At 33.3% G+C, this 20,669-nt stretch overlaps 3 protein-coding genes across 3 annotated transcripts in view; 2 read left to right on the top strand and 1 right to left on the bottom strand.

Moving 5' to 3' along the window:
• The window catches only part of LOC126781210 (dual specificity calcium/calmodulin-dependent 3',5'-cyclic nucleotide phosphodiesterase 1), a 193,869-nt gene extending 186,774 nt beyond the window's left edge, over positions 1–7,095 (top strand). Inside the window, exons 9-13 of the mRNA XM_050506077.1 lie at positions 682–851; positions 3,448–3,673; positions 3,919–4,195; positions 4,394–4,486; positions 5,690–7,095. Coding sequence (XP_050362034.1) covers positions 682–851; positions 3,448–3,673; positions 3,919–4,195; positions 4,394–4,486; positions 5,690–5,754 — 831 coding nt within the window. The 3' untranslated portion in view covers positions 5,755–7,095. The remainder of the gene's footprint in view (positions 1–681; positions 852–3,447; positions 3,674–3,918; positions 4,196–4,393; positions 4,487–5,689) is intronic.
• A 3,338-nt stretch (positions 7,096–10,433) lies between these two features.
• Positions 10,434–13,187, bottom strand: LOC126781218 (protein arginine N-methyltransferase 1). The gene has a single exon (XM_050506104.1). It carries the CDS (start codon positions 13,096–13,098, stop codon positions 11,539–11,541), a length of 1,560 nt encoding a protein of 519 aa, XP_050362061.1. The 5' UTR covers positions 13,099–13,187; the 3' UTR covers positions 10,434–11,538.
• A 302-nt stretch (positions 13,188–13,489) lies between these two features.
• Positions 13,490–18,978, top strand: LOC126781211 (intraflagellar transport protein 80 homolog). The gene is made up of 14 exons (XM_050506078.1): positions 13,490–13,607; positions 13,712–13,879; positions 13,991–14,097; positions 14,296–14,474; positions 14,551–14,640; positions 14,718–14,855; positions 15,910–16,034; positions 16,471–16,719; positions 16,889–17,049; positions 17,555–17,764; positions 17,873–18,017; positions 18,311–18,464; positions 18,689–18,829; positions 18,949–18,978. Exons 1-14 carry the CDS (start codon positions 13,513–13,515, stop codon positions 18,976–18,978), a joined length of 1,992 nt encoding a protein of 663 aa, XP_050362035.1. The 5' UTR covers positions 13,490–13,512.
• The last annotated feature ends 1,691 nt before the right edge of the window (positions 18,979–20,669 follow it).

Genomic DNA, 20,669 nt, shown 5'->3' with positions numbered 1-20,669 from the left:
TAACATATCCATGTCTATCTACCATTATAATATGTGTTATTAAATTACAAAACAGCATTATTACATAGAAAACATTCAGTCGCAGTAATTAACAATTATTACACAGTAACTAATATGCAGACGTGTGGCAAATTAGTTATAAACTAATTGGTTCTACTGTCTTAATAAAAACTAGCATTTCAAATAACATTAAACATAATTCTATCTTTTTTTATATAACAGCATTTACTGGTGGTAGGGCTTTGTGCAAGCTCGTCTGAGTAGGTACCACCCACTCATCAGATATTCTACCGCAAAGCAGCAGTACTTGTTATTGTTGTGTTCCGGTTTGAAGGGTGAGTGAGCCAGTGTAATTACAGGCACAAGGGACATAAAATCTTAGTTCCTAATGTTGGTGGCGCTGTAAGCGATGGTTGACATTTCGTACAATTGGCATTGTACGAAAATGTCTAAGGGCGTTTGGTGACCACTTACCATCAGGTGGCCCATATGCTCATCCGCCTTTCTATTCTATAAAAAAATAAAATAAAAACCTAACGAAGTTCTATCCAACACTAATAAAATATATTGCTTAAAAATTAGATCACTTGGTCTGGATAGATTCATTCATTTACTTTATATTTTTTTTACTCTTTATTAGCTTTCAGTTAATTAATAATTATGTCTTTGTATTTCTTATAGAATTGGTTATCTGATCTCGAAATCTTCGCCACATTGGTAGCAGCTGTCGTCCACGACTTCGAGCATACGGGCACTACGAATAATTTCCATGTAATGTCCGGCTCTGATACAGCTCTGCTGTACAACGACAGAGCGGTGCTCGAAAATCACCACATAAGTGCTGCTTTTAGGTAAGTTAAGTTATATTTTACACGGACTATGATTCTAATCTCGTCGTTGGTTGTTGTGAATAAATATTTGTAAAAATGTACATGATTGTACATTCGATTACATAAGAAGCAAGTCTTATTTCTAAAACTAAGGAAAGAGATACTTCAATAACTTATAATTAGAAGTTATATCCATTTTTTTCACTGGTCACGGTTTATAGGGCTTTTCCAAAAAAACGAGCGTTGCAGTCGTCAAACACTGCAGCATCAGACGATTCCAATGATTAGTTTTATTTTCGTACTTTTGTTTCTGTGTTGTCCCATAATACAATCTTTGAGTATTTATTTATTTTATAAGAGTGTAAGTAGTAAATATATATACTATTATTAAATAATAAAATAAATAGAAAACCTAAAAAAAATTATTGAACGCCAAAAGAATCATTAAAATCGGTTTCAATCAACAAGTTAAGCCAGAACATTCATTAAAAAGATTATATTATACAGATGAATTTAGAACACCTTTTTCAAGTCTGTCAACGTACATAATGCTATGTCCTCCTCCTCCCTATATATATTTCGTGTAACAACACGAAATTGTTGGTATATATACAAAGGATTTTGATCAAATCGGAATAGTCTAACCATAGAAAAAGCCTATAATAATAATAGCTCGGGTAACGCTTAATTTCCCTGGAGACCGTCGGCTCTTTTTCACAGTACGTGAACACCGATCATTCACAGGGAATAGTTGACGATGTTCACCTATTTAAATTTTTAAGTATCTTTACCTAATTTGTGGGAATGTTTATTGTGTATAATTTAAATGTTATAAAATCAATTACTTATTATGGGTAATTTTCGTTATATTTTTATTTTCACCGATTCGTATAGACAGCATTATTAACTTTTCTATTCTAGTACATTCAATATGTTACTAAAGTAATCTTATAGTAAAGCCTATAAATGTACCTCTTGTTCTGATTATTATCCATTTTCTAATCCAGAGTCAACCCTTAACGATTCAAAAGTAGGTCTTTGTGACGTTCTATACTAGTTACAAAATATGTTATATTCTAAGAAATGACTCTTAGTTTTATCGTTTTTCTAACAAGATGTAGGTAACTGATATAACCCAAGGAATCAAAACTTTTATATTTTACTAACAGTATTTCGCCTCTAATTCATCAATCACGTTGCCGTGACAAATTGTTATGGTTTCCATTATAATACGCATTTCATTTCTGTCAGCAAAGTCGTGAACGGAGACAGAATAATTTAGAGGGCAATAACATATTACCATTATTATAAACTTGTGTAAAATATGTTCATATATTTATGTTTTTATGGTTTTTATTGCGGCTTCTGTCATTAAGTCTTAGGGTCCTTTTTTTTTGTCGAGGAGGAAAGGCATTTACGCCTCCCGCCCGGACACGACCGGGACGGGTATGTGGGACTCACGGGGCAGAAACCATCGTCCTACCCACTAAAACCTCTCACCGCATGGTGGCGGGGTTACGGGAACGCGTTAGCACACCAAAAGCAACCCCGCCTGCGGCCGTCGCTTTGGGTGAGCGACCCACCGGTTTTTTTTATTGAGGTTTTCTCCTCTTGGCCCGGCCGGGGAAAGCAAGGCCCTCAGTCTCACCACAGGCTGACGCCTAGATGGGGAAACGAGTTTGAAAAGGCGGTGACCGAAGTCTGTCCACCCAGCATCGACACCGAAACTGGGCGAACCCGCCTCTCCCTCCTCCTTCTACTCCTCCTCCTGTCTCCGGCAGCCCGAAAGGACCCCGGAGACCAACTCCTCCTATCTCTCTCCGGCGGCCCATAAGGACCCCGGAGTCCTCCTACTGGCCACGAAGCCACTCGTTAGTCCACTCTGCGCAACAGAGAAGTACCAGGAGCGGCCCGCGACACTTCCGCCGCGTCAGTCTCAGCCGCGATCGACAAGCAATCTGGAAAAAACATCGGATTGCTGATCGACCCCATTGCCCAGGGTGCACCACGTGGAGGTGACTGACATGCACCCCAAGACTTAGGGTTCTTAGTAACTTTCTCCCAAATACGCAATTGCCCTTAATTATGTTCTACAGGTTAAAATTACGATACTTTCTATTAATTAAATAAAAATATTGTGATTAATATTTTAACAATATATAAAAGTTTAACAACGTGTTATTGTTTTTTTTTTTAATTTTGAAGACAAACATTTTTAAACGTATGGATAAAATTATGATCTCTACCAGCATATACATATCATTATTATATAGGACCTATTTTACTGGTGGTAGGGTAGCTTTTTGCAAGCTTGTCTGGGTAGGTACCACCCACTCATCAGATATTCTACCGCAAAACAGTACTTGGTATTGTTGTGTTCCGGTTTGAAGGGTGAGTGAGCCATTGTAATCACAGGCACACTTAGTTCCCAAGGTTGCTTGCGCATTGGCGATGTAAGCAATGGTTAACATTTCTTACATTGCCAATGTCTATAGGCGTTGGTGACCACTTACCATCAGGTGGCACATTTGCTCGTCCACCTACCTATAATATAAAAAATTAAAAAACTCTTTGTACCTTATACTGAAATATTCCACACACCTCTTTCGAATTTCAGACTGATGCGTGACGAAGAATGCAACATACTCCAGAACTTGTCACGAGATGAATTCCGTGAATTCCGCACTCTCGTTATCGACATGGTGCTAGCTACGGACATGTCATTCCACTTCCAACAACTGAAAAACATGAGATCCTTACTTACGCTCGCTGAGCCAACTGTAGACAAGTCCAAGGCAGTATCACTGGTGCTGCACTGCTGTGATATCTCGCATCCAGCCAAGGTAAACTATTATGGTAACGCTGACCTCGCGCTTACAATTATTATTACTTTTAAGCCACTTATAAAGCTGTTCACGGTATGGTAATTTAATTAGACCAAAGTTTTCCAAAAATTATAAATTTGGTAGCACCAAGTAAACTTTTTATAATTGTAAATTTAAATACCAATTAATATTCTATTGAATCAATATAATTAAAATATAAGGAATTTGCTAAAAAAATCACAAATGTAATATAACGTTTCCAGAGATGGGATCTCCACCACAGGTGGACTATGAGCCTTCTCGACGAATTCTTCCTCCAGGGTGACAAAGAAAGAGAGCTAGGGCTCCCATTCAGTCCCCTATGCGATAGAAACAATACCCTCGTCGCGGAGTCCCAGATCGGTTTTATAGATTTCATCGTTGAGCCCAGTATGGGCGTGTGTGCTGACATGCTGGAATGCATATTAGGGCCTCTACATTCCAGCACCAAGAATTCTTCAACTTCTGCTGGACAGGAACCCATAAATGAGGAGAGCACAGGTTACACATATAATGACAATATAAATGTTAATGACTATAATTTTGTAGTTGTGTAGTATAGTTAGTAATTTTGAGAAATAATTAATTATGCAATAAAAAATTTGCGGAGATCCAAAAATAGTAATACCACTGAACTGTAATTTCCAACTCAGTTTTTGTAAAATATTTAATTATGAGTGAGTTAATTTTATCGAATAGGAGCTGAGCCAGTTAGTAAATTCAAGATAAAGAAACCTTGGGTGGCCTGTCTCACGGACAACAAGAAGATATGGAAAGAACAAGCTGCTAAAGGTAAATATTTCATATAGGTAACTTTCGTTGAATATTGTTTTTGTTATTCCTTACTTTACTGCAAAAATGAATATTATATTATAAACAGCACAGATGAATTAAAAGGATATTAAAATTTTAGAGTTTTGCATGGTTGTGTCGCATCGCAGTTAAATATAATTTTTGTTGGTGTTTGTTAATGGTAGGATCGAGCAAATGGACCACCTAATGGTAAGTGGTCACCACCACCCATAGACATTGGCACCGTAAGAAATATTAACATTATTACATCGCCAATACACTTCCAACCTTGTGAACTAAGATGTTATGTCTCATATACCTGAACTTTCACTGGCTCACTCATTCTTCCAAACCGACCACAACAATATTCAGTATTGCTATTTGGCTGTAGAATATGTCCCATGTATATGTATTTATACATGACTTAAGGAATTCAAGGTAATACTTATCAAAGCATTTTTTTCTATCTTTTATCGCTTTTTATTTATTTTATTTATACCTAAGGGAGTATAAGTGTCAAAAAGTTCATGCGGTTAAAAGTCATAAGTAATTACCATGCACATAAAAAGTTAGCGTTAGCAGTATTTCTTGTCGAAACATTATTTTGACTGTCCGGATGTGTGAATAGCAAAATTAACAGTCATTGTCACAAGTGCAGTGGAAGGGGAGTTATATCACTAGATCTCTTGTACAACTAACTCGACCATCGACAGCAAATGTAAATTAGAATGATTGACAAATGTTTATTTTGTTTGCTCGGTTACGATTTTTGTCGTCATTAGAAATTAAAAAAAAATAACAATACAAAGCTCAATGGAAAAATTGTGTAAAGGGGCATTTTCTTGTGTGTTGTGGTGAGTTGCGTTCCAGTTTGAAGGGTGAGTGAGCCAGTGAACTACAGGCACAAGAGACATAACATCTTAGTTCCTAAGATTGGTGGCGCATTGGCAATGTAAGCGCCAATATCAATGTGATGGTGACCACTTACCATTAGACGGCCCATTTGCTCGTCCACCTGCCTATAACTTTTTTTTTTTTCTGCCTTTTGCCGTCCACTGCTGGACGAAAGCCTCCCCCATAGAACGCCAACCATCCCGATCTTCGGCAGTCCGCATCCATCCCGATATAACCTATAACATTAAAAAATACATTTTAATGGATTAAATTATAAGTAATCATACTTATAGATATATTAAATTACAGATGCTGAAGCACGAGCTAAGCTGGAGGAGGAGACGAATGGTACATCCCCACCAACAGAAGAATAATATTTAGCCACATTTGTAAATAGCGTGAAAACTAGTTGTTGCAACATGTTTCAGTCATTGTTGAATAAGAGCTAGGCTATTATTGTTGTCACATTCGCTTGTCACTAACATATTGTTGTATTGTTTGCACAAAATTAACGATCATTTATTTCTTCTTTCTGGTGTATTTTAGTGGTGTCAAAAATATTGAGTAATGGCCTTTGTAACCTAACCTTTTTTAGAGAAATTGATTACTTCATTAAACATTGCTAAAACTAAAGCTAATTGTAAACTATTGGAATTATATATAATTTATTCCTGCGAGAATATTCGATTAGATATAGATTAAATTGTTAAAAACTTTTTAATCTCTATACAAACATTTTAGGATTTGACATGCGAGCTAAGCAAATTAAAACTTCGTACAAAAATCTTGATATTTTTCCGAGCGACAGCCATCCGTTACACTCACCCGAAAAAACCCAGTTTGACGATTAGAACTTTAGTATAGTATTTAAAAAATAAACTATAAATCATTTGTATTATTTATAATCATATTCATTTTAAGGGACTATTTGATGAAATAACTAAAGGCAGGCATTTAACAATAGTATATACATTCAAATAAAGATGTAGAACATAATGATAGCATACTGATACAGTCCAAGTGGTACAACTGTTAAGATATATATGACAAGATTAACTTTGATAAAAGAGGGCACATGGAGATGCTCAGGGGCTTACTCGACTCGCTCACACACTTTACATTTTTGATTACTTTCGTTATACTGTGATTGTGATTGATGATTACATATTGTAATCGTAATCGTTAATCAGTAATCTGATTGCATGTTGCCAAAATCTGTATATGTCTACCAACCCGCAGCGAAACAGTGTGGTAGAACAAGCTACAAACAGGAGACGTTTGCCCAACCATGAGACTTCAAAGTAAAATTGCTATAATTCATTTTTAATTTGTAGAACAATATATAAACGCACAAACATTTTTTAACCAATCCATATACAAAACAATAATCATTAGATATGCAGGGCTTATATATGGTATACAGCAGCTATATATGTAGATGTAGGTATAGGATTTTTAACCAGAAAGAAGAAACAATATGGTCAAATATCTTAATATTAATGCACAATCTGATGTATAAATTCTCTATGTGGAAGACAACGTAGTGAGTTTTATTCGAATAGGCGAAAGGCCGTGGAGCGGCGACGCCAATAGTGTAAATAATGTTAAGTAGCTTTAATCCTTATACTTTGCCTTTAAAATTTAATTTCGTCGAGCAGGACTCGATTATAATATGACTATTTATTATTATTATGTAAATATATTTCAAATTTGTTATTCCGTTATTTAAATACATACTCCTGTTGAGTTAACTTCTTTACTTATAAATTCTAGAAAAAAAGTAGGTAAATATAAAATAAGCTTTATGAATCATATTTTTCCTACTAAAGATATATGTATATTAAGGCTATGATATACCTATTATAAATACCTTAATGTGTTTATTTTATAAAAAAAAAAACATTCAAAAATAGTAAACGTTACCTTATAGACATACCTTTGAATTCATACTTAAGTTTAACTTACCATAGATAATTTTACAAAGTAAAATAAATTTAGTGTAATTCTTGAATACTTTAAAATATATATGTATAAGTTTAAATACGAATACGAAAAAAAAATATATCTTCATATTATAAAATGCATTTTATCATTAGAACTATAGACACATAGAATTTTTCTGTACTTAATTTCTCAAATAAAAAAAAAAATAGATTTTAAGAGCCAATGTATAATATAATATAAATTGCTGGTGTCGGAGCAAATGGTACATATTAGAAATTGCATTTCTCTTCGAAACTTTTACTATATTTATCAATATATTACCTATTTAAAATGTATAATGTAGTTTTAAACTTAGTCATAATAATCTTAACCCATATAAAAATACGCTTATTAATTTTAAAAATTCCGATTAAATTGGAGTCCTGATATTCCCTGACCAAGTGTTATTGTGAAATCATTTTGTAAATTACGAATAATCATCTCCTTAGGTATAGATAGATTATTATATATAGATGTAATTATTATTGTAAGATGTTTTGCTTTCTATCGCTAGACGCAGCACTTCACTTGGATTAGCGTTAGCCTAGCGATTTCGCTGTTTGAACGAGTAATTGTTATATTCGCAACCGCCAAACAGCAATAGGTACTTAGTATTGTTGTATTCCGGTTTGAAATGTTAGTTAGCCAGTAACTACAGACACAAGGGACTTTACATCTTAGTTCCCAAGCTCGATGGCGCATTGACGATTTAAAAATTGTTATTATTTCTTATAGCGCCAACATCTATAGGCTAAGGTGACCATTTACCACCAAGCGGCCCATCTATTTGTCCACCTTCATATTTAATACATAATATATAAATACGTCATCAACATAAGTCTTTATAATACAAATACATATATGCAATGTTACTGAGCGATTCAAGTGTGGAATGTCTACGCAAATGTTTGCCTCATTTAGCTCTTATGGTGTATAAACAACCGGCCTCACTTCGGCTGTTGAAGGAAACACGTACGTCTTATTTTCACGCAAATATAATCGCAAAAATAATCAAATAGGTCCTCTACTCATTGTTTGGACAAGTAATAAAAACGCGCTCTTCCAAGTGAAGTTCCGCAATAAGATATTGTAGATATAAATGTTAACTCAAATTAAGGATTGCGCTGTAAAATAAATGAAGATTTCTAAACGTTTTATAGCATTTAGACCGAATTTCAAAGGTATAGAGTAAGGTGAAGGTTAAAGAGGTCGTGTCCTAACATCCTAATATATAATTAGAGGACTAATCTAGCCGTCCTTGTACATCTGTGACAAATGAAACATTCGTCCTAATAAATCCATCAAGAGAATTTCAGGACATATTTAAATTCCTCCTATAATTGATAAATTCTAAATCATATCTTATTGAAACAACATTACGAGTATAATCATATCAAACACATACAACATTATCCTTAAGGTAGTTCTTTCCTAATCAAATTCTGAGACCTACAAATCCAAAATATGGCCTACTTCTCATAACATGAAATAGACACGTGGGACCATTCTCTATGAATATCATGACAGAATCATAATCACTCTATTTTAGGTCCCTAAGTCGATTCCAGGGATGGTAAGGCTAGATTTTAACCAACTGGTTACGCTTATAAAAAAAGATTATACTATAGATCTTTTTATATATTTATCAAGTACTTAATAGAAAATACTATATTATGATGTATTGTGGGTTTATGTAATTATAGAGTAAATAATACATAGAGAATGATACTATTCTAGTAAGTAATTGTCAATGCCATTCTTATTGGGGTTATAGCTTTATAAAAAGTAGTTTTAGAATAATTAAGTCATTACACTGTAAGATTTAGGTAATGATCATGCTTACGATAATTATTTATCAATCGTTGAAGAAATCAATGGTTTAAAAAATGGCATCAAGCCTTAAAGTCATAAAAGTGTTTTATTAATAATACAATAAAATATTTTATTATCAACTAGTATAAATACAATGTATCATAATTTTCAAATTTTATGCCCACATGTGATGTACCTATAGTTATATGGACAATTGAATCATCATTCATTTGCTCTGATCCCATTTATTTAGGGGCGCTATGTGCGAAGTGACATGCTCGTTTACACACTTCGCATTTAAGACTGCGACTCGATCTAACAGAACCATACTTTATATGTAATGTACATATACTTAAAGAGTAAATTGATTTTAAATAACAATCTAGTTTTTTCCACCCAAAACGATTAAGTCATCGAAATCTTTAAAATCGTTTCCGGAAAAGCACACATAGTTGTATACATAATTCATATAATAGAATTATAGCGTTAATATTACCTAAGCGTTCCAGGGGTGTACCTTACTTAAATTATTTGTCCGGACCTAGCCGCAATATGTAGATAAAAATTACTTTATAAATCTTAGAAAGCAATATAGTCAACATATGATATATTTAATTATAAGTTTTACATTCATTTTGCCTACTCTACCCGTCTTTATCTGTACTAGCTTAGCTGTATCTGAACGTCTTCTGTATGTCTAAGAATAAACCTATAAATTAAAAATGGTATATAACTAGTTTATAAAGCTTCTAGCATTTTGTATCAATTTATGAGCTTGTGCTCAAATCCTTACGTTCAATATAAACTGAACTTAAATTATATAGTTAAATATACTTAAAATTCCTATAATTCTTATTGTTAAAAATTTATTGTCTATTAAAATTCGAGTAACAATCATCCGATTTTTTTGAATGAAATATATTTAATTGTAATTCTTTTAAAATAAGAATATTTTTTAAAAAACAAAATTATTTCTAATTTCTACTATTTAAAAAAAAGACAGCTAACAGATTACCTATTGATTATAATTTATTGTTTAACTTTTAAAAAAGCAAAATTATCGCAACTCAATACAAACAAATAACTATCTTCTTATTTGTGAATTTAATTCAATGTATCGTTTTTATTAACATTTTTTTCTAATTGTAAATAGCAAACTTAATACCTTGAGATATATGTATAATATTTAAAAATGAAATAAAGATTTTCGTAGAAAATTTGTTTTATTTTTACGTTATTGTCAAAAGCTACATTGTTGATAACAACTGAAGATCTTACGAGGAACATACATCGCTTAAACAGTTTAATTTCTCTCATTGGAAAAAAGCACATAATTTTCTTAAGGAATAATATTAACATTATAAATATTTGTTAATAATTATTTTAATCCAAATGAGTTACAGTTTTAGATATTTTTACATTTCTTAAGCCACATATTATAAGCCTTGTATTTTATTCTCTTGAAAACTTTGAGTGGTTGGATACAATATTTATTTTTAATATTAAAACCATAAAGATATTTAATATTTGTATTATTTAAGACTGTTAAAGGGAACTCATTGAAATTCAAACAAACATTAAAATGTAACCAGTTACATTATCATGAAATACAACATTATCATAACATAATACATAATTATATACAAAATATTATCACACAATCTATTTATAATATTATATAGTGGGCAGCGTTTTGGTTGTATGTAGAAAGTCGGCTATCAACATAGCTTATTGGACAGGCTTAATATTCCAAAGAGAGGTACCTTTCCTATTCATATAACATATCAACCAAAATATATACATATGACATATATTTGGAGTTAGAAAGGCATTGCACTGAAAATGCACTTTAACATTCAGTGAATAAAATCATAATGGGCAGTGTCATAACAATTTATAAATATGTACTGTGCGTCATTTTTTTTTAAAAAAGGACATGAGATTGAATAACGTATTAATTAATGATATAAAGTAAAATAACATCCAGTTAATATCCAACTACTGGACCAAAGGCTGCTCTTCAAAAGTTTTGGAGCTTATACCAAAAACATATATAAATGCATACATGAAATATAAATTCCCATATAAGAAAATAATATAACTAAAAAATTATACACTATAATGTTTATGATAAAATTGTACACTAGTTACAATTACATAAAAACAAATACAAAACCAAATCTTACACAAGGTAATTATTTTGACATATTTTATTTATATCACAATATTAATAATTCTACATAGGTATTCTAGTTTAGAAAGTCAAACTTTCCTTGCCTTAAGCAGTTGTAAGCTTTTTAGCAAGCATACTTATTATGTTCAACAAAACTAATAATAGCAAAAAATCTAATCATTTAATAAAATTAGCTTAGTATAAACTTATGTACTTTACCGAATACGTTTATTTGTACCGTAAGTGCTCTTACATCTGTTTTCTGTCTGTTACAAGTAATTGTGCCTTCAATAACATCACCTTTTTTAACTTCAACACAATTTCTAAAATAGAAAACTGTCTGTCTCCAATGTGTTGGTGTTTTATGAGGCCCTGTTGTAAACGAAACACTTTGAGGAAGATCAAAGAATGTATCAAAATATCCAACAAGTGATGTAATAAAACCGTCATTTGTTATCGGTAAATTGAAATTCGATGTAAAGTTTAGTGTATCAATATTACAAGTATAAATATCAATTTCTTTAACAATACAAGGTTCAGACAAAATGTGCTTAGATGGTACAACATCTATACTTGCTTCTCTAACTACTTCAGATTTCATACAATTCATTTTGTAACCATAAACATCGGACCAAAATTCTATTAATTTTTTGTGTGTGTCAATATCGCCATTGGCTAATAGGCTAATGTTACATTTATTTGGTAGCAATAAGCCACCAGGTTTTAAGCAGTTATCACGTGCATATATCACACTATCCAACATTCCTTCAAAAAGTAGAAAATAACCCATCCATTCTGATACTATTATGTCAACTTTATCGTCAAGTTTTGTATTTTCTAGCCTACCTTTAATTGTTTTTATATTATGATCTAGATTGTTTTCTCTTATAATATCCATTGCATGATAAATAACTTCAGATTGGTCTAATGCATATACTTTCTTTGCTCCTGCTGACGCCGAAAACATTGATAGTATACCTGTACCACATCCAAGATCCAATACCACTTTGTCTTTAATTGTTTCTTTGTTATTAAGAATAGCATCTCTATATGATTCTGTGCGAACTTTGTCAGACAGCATGTCATAGTGAATTCCAAAATGAGCATAGCTGTTGAAGTAACCTTCGTCGCTCTCTAATGGAACTTTAGAGACGCAATCAACGATAAAACTACTATCTCCTATATTGTTAGCAGAACCACCATCCACAAGAGATTTCATAGATTCCTTCATCGTTACCATATCTTCTTTTGCCATTTGCAAATGAGTCTGACTTTCTTTTAACTGCTCCGTTAATGTTTGTATAGTTCTTTGAAGTTCCGTGAAGTGGGTTTGAGATAGTGTAACCAAACCGTTTTCGACATTTGCATGATAAGATTTAGGCGAAGTTGGCTTCTCGGTTATTGTGTCAAAATCAAACATCAACCATTCATCATTATCTACAGGCTTAAGATACTTTTCATTGTCCCAAAGAGGTTTTGTAGCGCTCATGATCTCATCCGAACTCAATTTGTGGGTCTTTACGTAATTAATCAATTTAATGTATGAATAGCAATCCATATTAAATTTAATTTTTAAGGACTTTAAATTAAACTTATGGACTTCTTCACAGTGTGCTACAGCTTCTTCTATAGTTGAGAAATTTTTGGTACAAAATAAACACGTTACTGAAACATCGCTAGATTCCATTTCTTGCCACTCATCTTCTTCATAGTGTTCATCATCGGAACTTAAATCAGGCACGTCAGACATTGTATTTAAATATAAATTCTTGATTTTTACTTAAGAACGAAAAACGCTATTATGGCTTAATTATTTGAACTATCAAAACCATGCGGTAAATACTGAGTGACAATTCAGAATTGACAAATGACAATTCACATTTATTGTTATTGACAAATTGACAAGTTACATAGATAATATAAATTATTGTCGTTACTAGTTATAAAAATCCAGAGCAGTCACAGAGGTACCTTTATTCCGAATATAATCTTAATCCCTTGAAACATCCATTTATTGAAATAATAATTGTAAACGTAATTTGTATAACTGTTGTTAGGATACTTAATGATATCCAAGGGCCAAAATTAAACATTGACCATATTCGTTGCCAAGGTTACAACTTGTACACCTTTCAAAACAAATTTTGCAAATACTTTAATCAAAATGAAGCTCAAGATATCTTTTTTGAAAGAACCGAAGCATATTGGTGTGGTCTCTTGTGTGAGCTGGAATAATACAGAAGACGTTTTTTCATGTGGGTAAGTATTATAAATAACGTAAGGAAAGTTAAAATTAAATTACATTCGTATGTATCAAATAATTACTAAATGATAAATTTTATTTTACACCGATAATATTTTAGAGATGATCATAAACTCCTGAAATGGAATTTAGTTAACGGAGAATGTTTAACAGTCACTACATTCCCAGATGATTTTTATCCTATTTGCATGCACTTATTTCCTAAAATAAATGTGGGAAGTAGCAAACACCAACACGATGTAATACTCATCGCATGCGCTGACGGCAAGTAAGTTAACTTTTTACACAATTTCAAAATATTGGTAAAATGACTGACTACGTCAAACTATTTATTTTTATTGCAATATTTTTCTTTTTATTATATTTATTTATATAACAGATTTCACATTGTTAATAACAACGGTCGCATAGAGAAAAGTGTAAATGCTCACCAAGGAGCATGCCTAACTGCTCAGTGGAGCCCCGATGGAGCAGGACTACTTACAGGTTAATAAGTATTAATGTACGTCAATAAATTTATTTAATTACCTAAAAATAGTTTCGATATAGCTTTGATTACAAAATAAAAAAATAGCAAATCACTTTAAACATGATTTATAAGTATATTTTTAAAAATCTAAATTTTATTTACACACATATATGTTGTGGTTTATTTGATATGTGTATTTCTTTTTTCATTCTAAGCTGGTGAAGATGGTTTTGTAAAGGTTTGGTCCAGAAATGGACTTTTGCGCTCCACCGTGTTGCAGTCTGATGTACCATGCTACGGCTGTATATGGAGTCCCGATAGTAGTGCAATTTTATACACAAAGGAGAATTCGCTTGTAATAAAACATTTAAATTCCAGTTCTAAGATAACAACGGTACGAATACTTTTTCTTTTTTAAAACAGTATTCCTTCTATTGGATTTGGATGTTTAAAAAACATTTATTTTACAGTGGAAGGCCCATGAAGGTATAATATTGTGTGTAGCGTGGAATGCTAACAACAATTTGATTATTTCTGGATCTGAGGATGGATTATCTAAGGTTATACATTATAGTTAGGTTTTCGACATTGTGTACAACTGTATCATTTGAATGTAATAATATTTTTTTGTAAATAGATATGGGATTCGTTCGGTCAGCAGATATCGGTAAGCGTGAAACACGATCAGCCAATAACCAGTGTTAGTTGGTCTCCCGCTGGTGATATGTTTATCATCGGCAGCTATAACTTAATTCGGCTCTGCAATGCTAACGGTGTAAGTAAATATATTTAAGTTATACCATAATATATCAAATAGCCTTTCCAGTTGTTCCAATCGAAGAAGGAATACAGATTAACAAAACCTTAGATTTACGTATTCCATGCAATCTGCTAATAACTCCGCTATATTATGCGCTACAAACAGCTCTTGATTAATATATCTTTATTTATAATGCATCACTATTCTACTTAACTGCTTATCTTTTTAAAGTGGTTTAATATTATTTCCAAAGTTTCGATAACAACTTCACCAATATTCAAGACGACATTTTTGCGAATCCATACTGAAAATCATAGATTATTCAAGATCATGACCAATGATATCGCGTCAATTAAATGTCATGTCAAAGTTGCTTATTTGTTTTTACTTCTCTTTTGGTTGGAATAGGCTATAAATTAATCTATCTACAAATAAAAAAATACTCTCTCTCTACCCTATTCCACTGCTGTATCTACCTCTTAGGTAGGTACAGGTATACTAGGTAAATGAGTCCAAAGAACGTTCAGGTTGATGAGGATACTTTAGACAATAATCTTTTAAATGTATCTAATCTTAAATAAAAGTGCTTATTTCATTCCTTAACATCTATCCTGCAGTTTAACATGCCAAGCAGTAGTGTTTAGTTATTGCTTCGTCGATGACAATAATAATAATCAAGAGTAGTTAGTAATAGTATGTAGGTACCCTAAGTACTAGCTTTAAAAAATATGTTTATGAATATTTGAGTCTTAATATAAACCGCATGTACTGATGTATGCGATCGATACTACATTCCATTTTTTTCTATTATTTATATACATTATAAGTAAATGTTAAAATATGTGGTAATTCATTATACATATGTTAACATAAATCCATTAAATAGACTCAATCGGTTAGTTATGGCTTCATTAATCAACAGATCGTATAATGTCAGGCTTAATGCTATCGTAAAATATATTCTAACAATTCTAATACAAGACATAAACGTAAAAAAGTATTCTGATTCTGCTTTGAATGTACCAAATATTAGCATGAATTTATTAATATATTTAGAAAACCATTTTAGTGGTCTCACTGCCTGGATCGTCCATCAACAGGCAGTATCTATAGTATAGCGTGGTCATCTGATGGCACACAATTAGCTGCTGCATGTGCTAATGGACACGTACTTTTTGCTCATATAATTGACAGGTTTGTCTATTTTTTTAATGGTCTCACTTATAAACAATTAGCGGATGATTAGTTAAGCAATGCTCAGGCTCAAGAGATTCTTTGAGAGAAGACTTTGTGCAAGCCCGTCTAGGTGATATTCTACCCCTAAACAGCAATACTTCGTATTGTTGCGTTCCGATTTGAAGGATCAGTGAGCCAGTGTAACCACAGGCATAAGAGACATAACATCTTTGTTACCAAGGTTGTGGCAAATTGGCGATGGAAGGAGTGGTTAATGTTTGTTACATCGCCAATGTCTATAGGTGGTGGTGACCACTCAATATAAGCCACCTACCGATATATACCACCTACCGATTACAAAAAATAAATAAATAAAAAACTGTCCCAATCTACGATAGAGCAATGTGATGTACTATTTATAGCCATAAATCTTTCTGCTTGATATGATTTTCAGAGAATATATTTGGAAAAATTTCACTTGCACCCAAACTGGACGTAAAGTGATTTCAATTAAAAACATCTTAACAGATCAGAGTGATCAATTAGATTATCCTGATAGAGTTATTCAAATAGCATTAGGGTACAACCATTTAGTTATAGCTACTGTAAAACAATGCTTCATCCATAAATTGATATCATGGAACACGCCTGTAACATTCGATCTAAAAGAGGGTACTATAAGCATGATTTTACTTTCAGAAAGGTAAGCTAAATATTAAATTCATTATTTTTACAATAATAAGTTAATGTCGTTACAGTTTAGGATATTTTAGTTTACACTTAATTATTAAACTTACAAATTCAAAATACTTAATTAAGTTTTAGTTTTTTTTTCTCTATTGATTTGCTTTTAAAATATAATCTTATTATAGATGTATATGTGTTATCGAAAGAGCAGGCGTCTCAATATATAGTTATATGGGACGATTACTAGCGAGTCCTCGTTCTGGATCACGACCTGAGACTCTAGGTAGAGCTGCAGTTTCCCTAGGACCTGACACGTTTGCTGTTATCGATCAAACTGATAGAAAGGGTAATTAATAATTGAATTTACTTAGTTCATATTAGATATTGCGAATATTCACTGACCCATTTATTTACTTTGAATTGATATAATTTAATAAGGTACTGAAATAACTATGTATCTACTAAAGATGCATCCACACCATAATTACTTTTGCGTAGCAACATTTCCAAGTGTTAGTAAGCAACATCCATCTTTCCATCATCTATATATTGCCGTCCTATTAACGTTGCCTAACGTTATAAAACAGACAACATTTTATAGAAAGTGATAATAACTGATGCAGTAATTACTTCTTCATCTGCCATAATATTAGATAGATTTTTCTAGGAGTAGATACACATCTATCACGTGTTAGTATTAATCTTGCCTGTACCAAATCTCATCAACATCATGACGCTTTCACTAAACCATAGACAGAAAGAAAGAGTTATTTTCGCCTTTATAATATCAGTATAGAAGATTTTAAGATTTAAGTAGTTTATCTAACTTAATGATCTTTGCACTTTCACAGCAATTTTCGTGCATGACCTACCAACTGGCTTAATCGTTCGAAGTTCAAATGATAACACTGTTACAAAGCTAGTGCATAAAATGTCAGTTTCTAATATAGCGTTAAGTCAAGCCGGACCGATCAATGAGCGACAGCTAGCTTTGCTGGATTATAACAGGGACTTGTATGTTATTACTGTAAAAGATCCCAAGTCTAAATTTGTAAAATTAGGTAAGTTTAATTTACTATGAATCTGGAATCCATATCTTTAATCACATTATTATTTTTCTTTCTCTCACTTTTACTGTTCTTTTTTTATTTTGCCATTTCTTACTTAAGGATCTCAAGTTTTAAGTATAATCTGGAGCGCAGAAACCGAATTGTTAGTTGGATTACGAGCGAATTCTGTTATTGCATGGTGTTGCTCGCGAGCCGCTACGCAACCAGACTGGCTAGCACTAACCACTGTTAGTAAGGATATTAGGTATGTGATCCATTTAAATAAAGTCGAATTTAAAAAGCATATAAAACAATACCAGACCTAATGTTGACGCAAATTATTATGTTCTGACTTATTTGAACATATTTACGAATTATTTACACAAGTAAGGCTTTTTAGAAACGATTTTTGTCAAAGCAGAACCTATAGAAGATATATGAAAAGTCTTTAAGTAGTATTGATAAAATCAAAACAAATGACAATTTATTCCAATGCATTTGTAAGTAACAAAGCGAAATGTATTATTATGACAAAAACAAAACTCGTTGTTATTGCAGTGATTTAGGTCGTAATCCAAGTATTGTAAGCGTTGAAGATGGCGTCGTATGTATCTGTCGTGGAAACGGATCGTTATTACACGTGTCTCTTGCGGCCTTTCCTGAGAAATTATTGAAGTATGTCGCCTGCAATATGTGGCAGGAAGCTTTGCAGGTAAAACAGATTTTAGAATCGTTTAAGAAAATATTTCTCTGCTTTCAGCTTCCATTACTAAAGCTTTAAAAAACCTTCCAGAATGATTTGTTGTCTTTAAATAGCATCAGTACATTCGAATTTCACGATGATTTTTTATCTATTTAAAAAACTTGATAATCACCCCAAATCGTCTATTTTTGCTATATTTTCACTTTTAAAAAATAAATAATTGAATTATGTAGCTATGCCGCACTGTGGAGGATGAAACACTATGGGCATGCCTTGCTATACTGGCTTGGCAGTACAATCAGTTAGCAATTGCAGAAGAGGCGTTTGCACTCATACACCAATACTATCAAGTCTGTTACATACAACATCTAAGGGTAAGCTGTTATAATACTTATTTAAAAAACTTACCTCTTGATACCGGTAGTTGACTTATGCTTTTGAATAGGTACTATAAAAGTTATCTATTGAAATTAAAGATATTGCTTTTTTCCAGAGTTCCATCCCGGAGAAATTGTCCGCTTAGAATTAACAAAGTTAAAAAGACAATATATAACAGTTTTTTTTTAATAAATCATAATTTAATCTCAAACTTAAAGAGCTATTATTTATATCCCTTCCAAAGTTTCTACAAATATTAATTATATATATATATATATATATATATATTATATAGTACTATGGCGATTTATACTTATCTCGAGTACCTCCACCTGAGTCCCACATTGCGGCTGACCCACGAGCCAGACTTGCCACTTATCAGACGATCTTCCCGACATCGATTTGGGCGAAATTAGGATTGCAACTTGAAAACAACAAGGCTCCAGGAGATGATGGAATTACCTCAGAGCTTCTCAAAGCAGGAGGCACACCAGTCCTGAGAGAGCTGGCTAATATCTTTAATTCCGTCCTCCACAATGGTATAACACCGAAGATATGGAGCAGAAATGTGGTGGTGCTGTTTTTCAAGAAGGGCGATAAAGCTCTTCTGAAAAACTACCGCCCTATTTCACTTTTAAGCCATGTTTACAAATTGTTTTCGAGGGTAATCACGAATCGTCTTGCCCCAAAATTCGATGACTTCCAACCCGTGGAACAGGCTGGGTTTCGAAAAGGCTTCAGTACCGTAGACCACTTACAAACACTAAGGCAAATAATACAGAAGACCGAGGAATATAATCATCCTAGCGTTTGTGGACTACGAAAAAGCCTTCGATACCATTGAGACCTGGGCTGTTCTGGAATCCATGCAGAGGAGCCTAATTGACTGTCGGTATGTCCAGGTGGTGAAATATTTGTACGAAGACGCCATAACCGTCCAACTACAAGATCAGAGCACAAGACCAATCCAATTGCATCGCGGGGTAAGACAGAGAGATGTGATCTCACCGAAACTCTTTACCAATGCATTGGAGGACGTTTTCAAGACGCTCGATTGAAACGGACACGGCATTAATATAAATGGCGATGGCCAACACATTACACATCTGCGATTTGCCGACGACGTTGTCATCATGGCGGAGACTCTGCAGGATTTGGAAGAGATGCTAAACAGCCTGAGTGATTCTTCAAGACAAGTAGGTCTCGGGATTAACATTGAAAAGACCAAAATTATGGCAAATCGACATGTATCCCCGAGACCAGTGTTCGTAAATGACTCTCCACTTGAAGTTGTGCAGGAATATATCTACCTGGGCCAAACTTTACAACTTGGCCAGCACAACTTTGAGAAGGAAGTTAAAAGAAGAATACGTTTGGGCTGGGCGGCATTCGGGAGGTTACGTCATATTTTTGAATCGTCGATTCCACAGTCGCTTAAGACCAAGTTATTCAATCAGTGCGTCCTACCTGTAATGACTTACGGTGCCGAAACGTGGACACTTACCGTCGGACTGGTCCACAAATTTAAGGTCGCTCAACGAGCAATGGAACGCGCGATGCTTGGGGTTTCTCTGGCAGATAGAATCCGAAATGAGGACATTCGCCAGAGAACTAAAGTCACCGACATCGCGCGTAGAATTAGCTCGCTAAAGTGGAAGTGGGCTGGTCATGTCTCCAGGCGCATTGATGGCCGATGGAGCCGACACGTGTTAGAGTGGAGACCACGCTTAGGCAAACGTAGTGTAGGACGCCCTGTGACAAGATGGACCGACGATTTAAAATAGGTGGTAGGTTCGGGATGAATGCGGACTGCCCAAGATCGGGATGGTTGGCGTT

Source organism: Nymphalis io, chromosome 3 (assembly GCF_905147045.1).
Source record: "Nymphalis io chromosome 3, ilAglIoxx1.1, whole genome shotgun sequence".
NCBI lineage: Eukaryota > Metazoa > Arthropoda > Insecta > Lepidoptera > Nymphalidae > Nymphalis > Nymphalis io.
The sequence above is the reverse complement of the archived record's forward strand: the minus strand, read 5'-3'. Positions and strand labels throughout refer to the sequence as shown.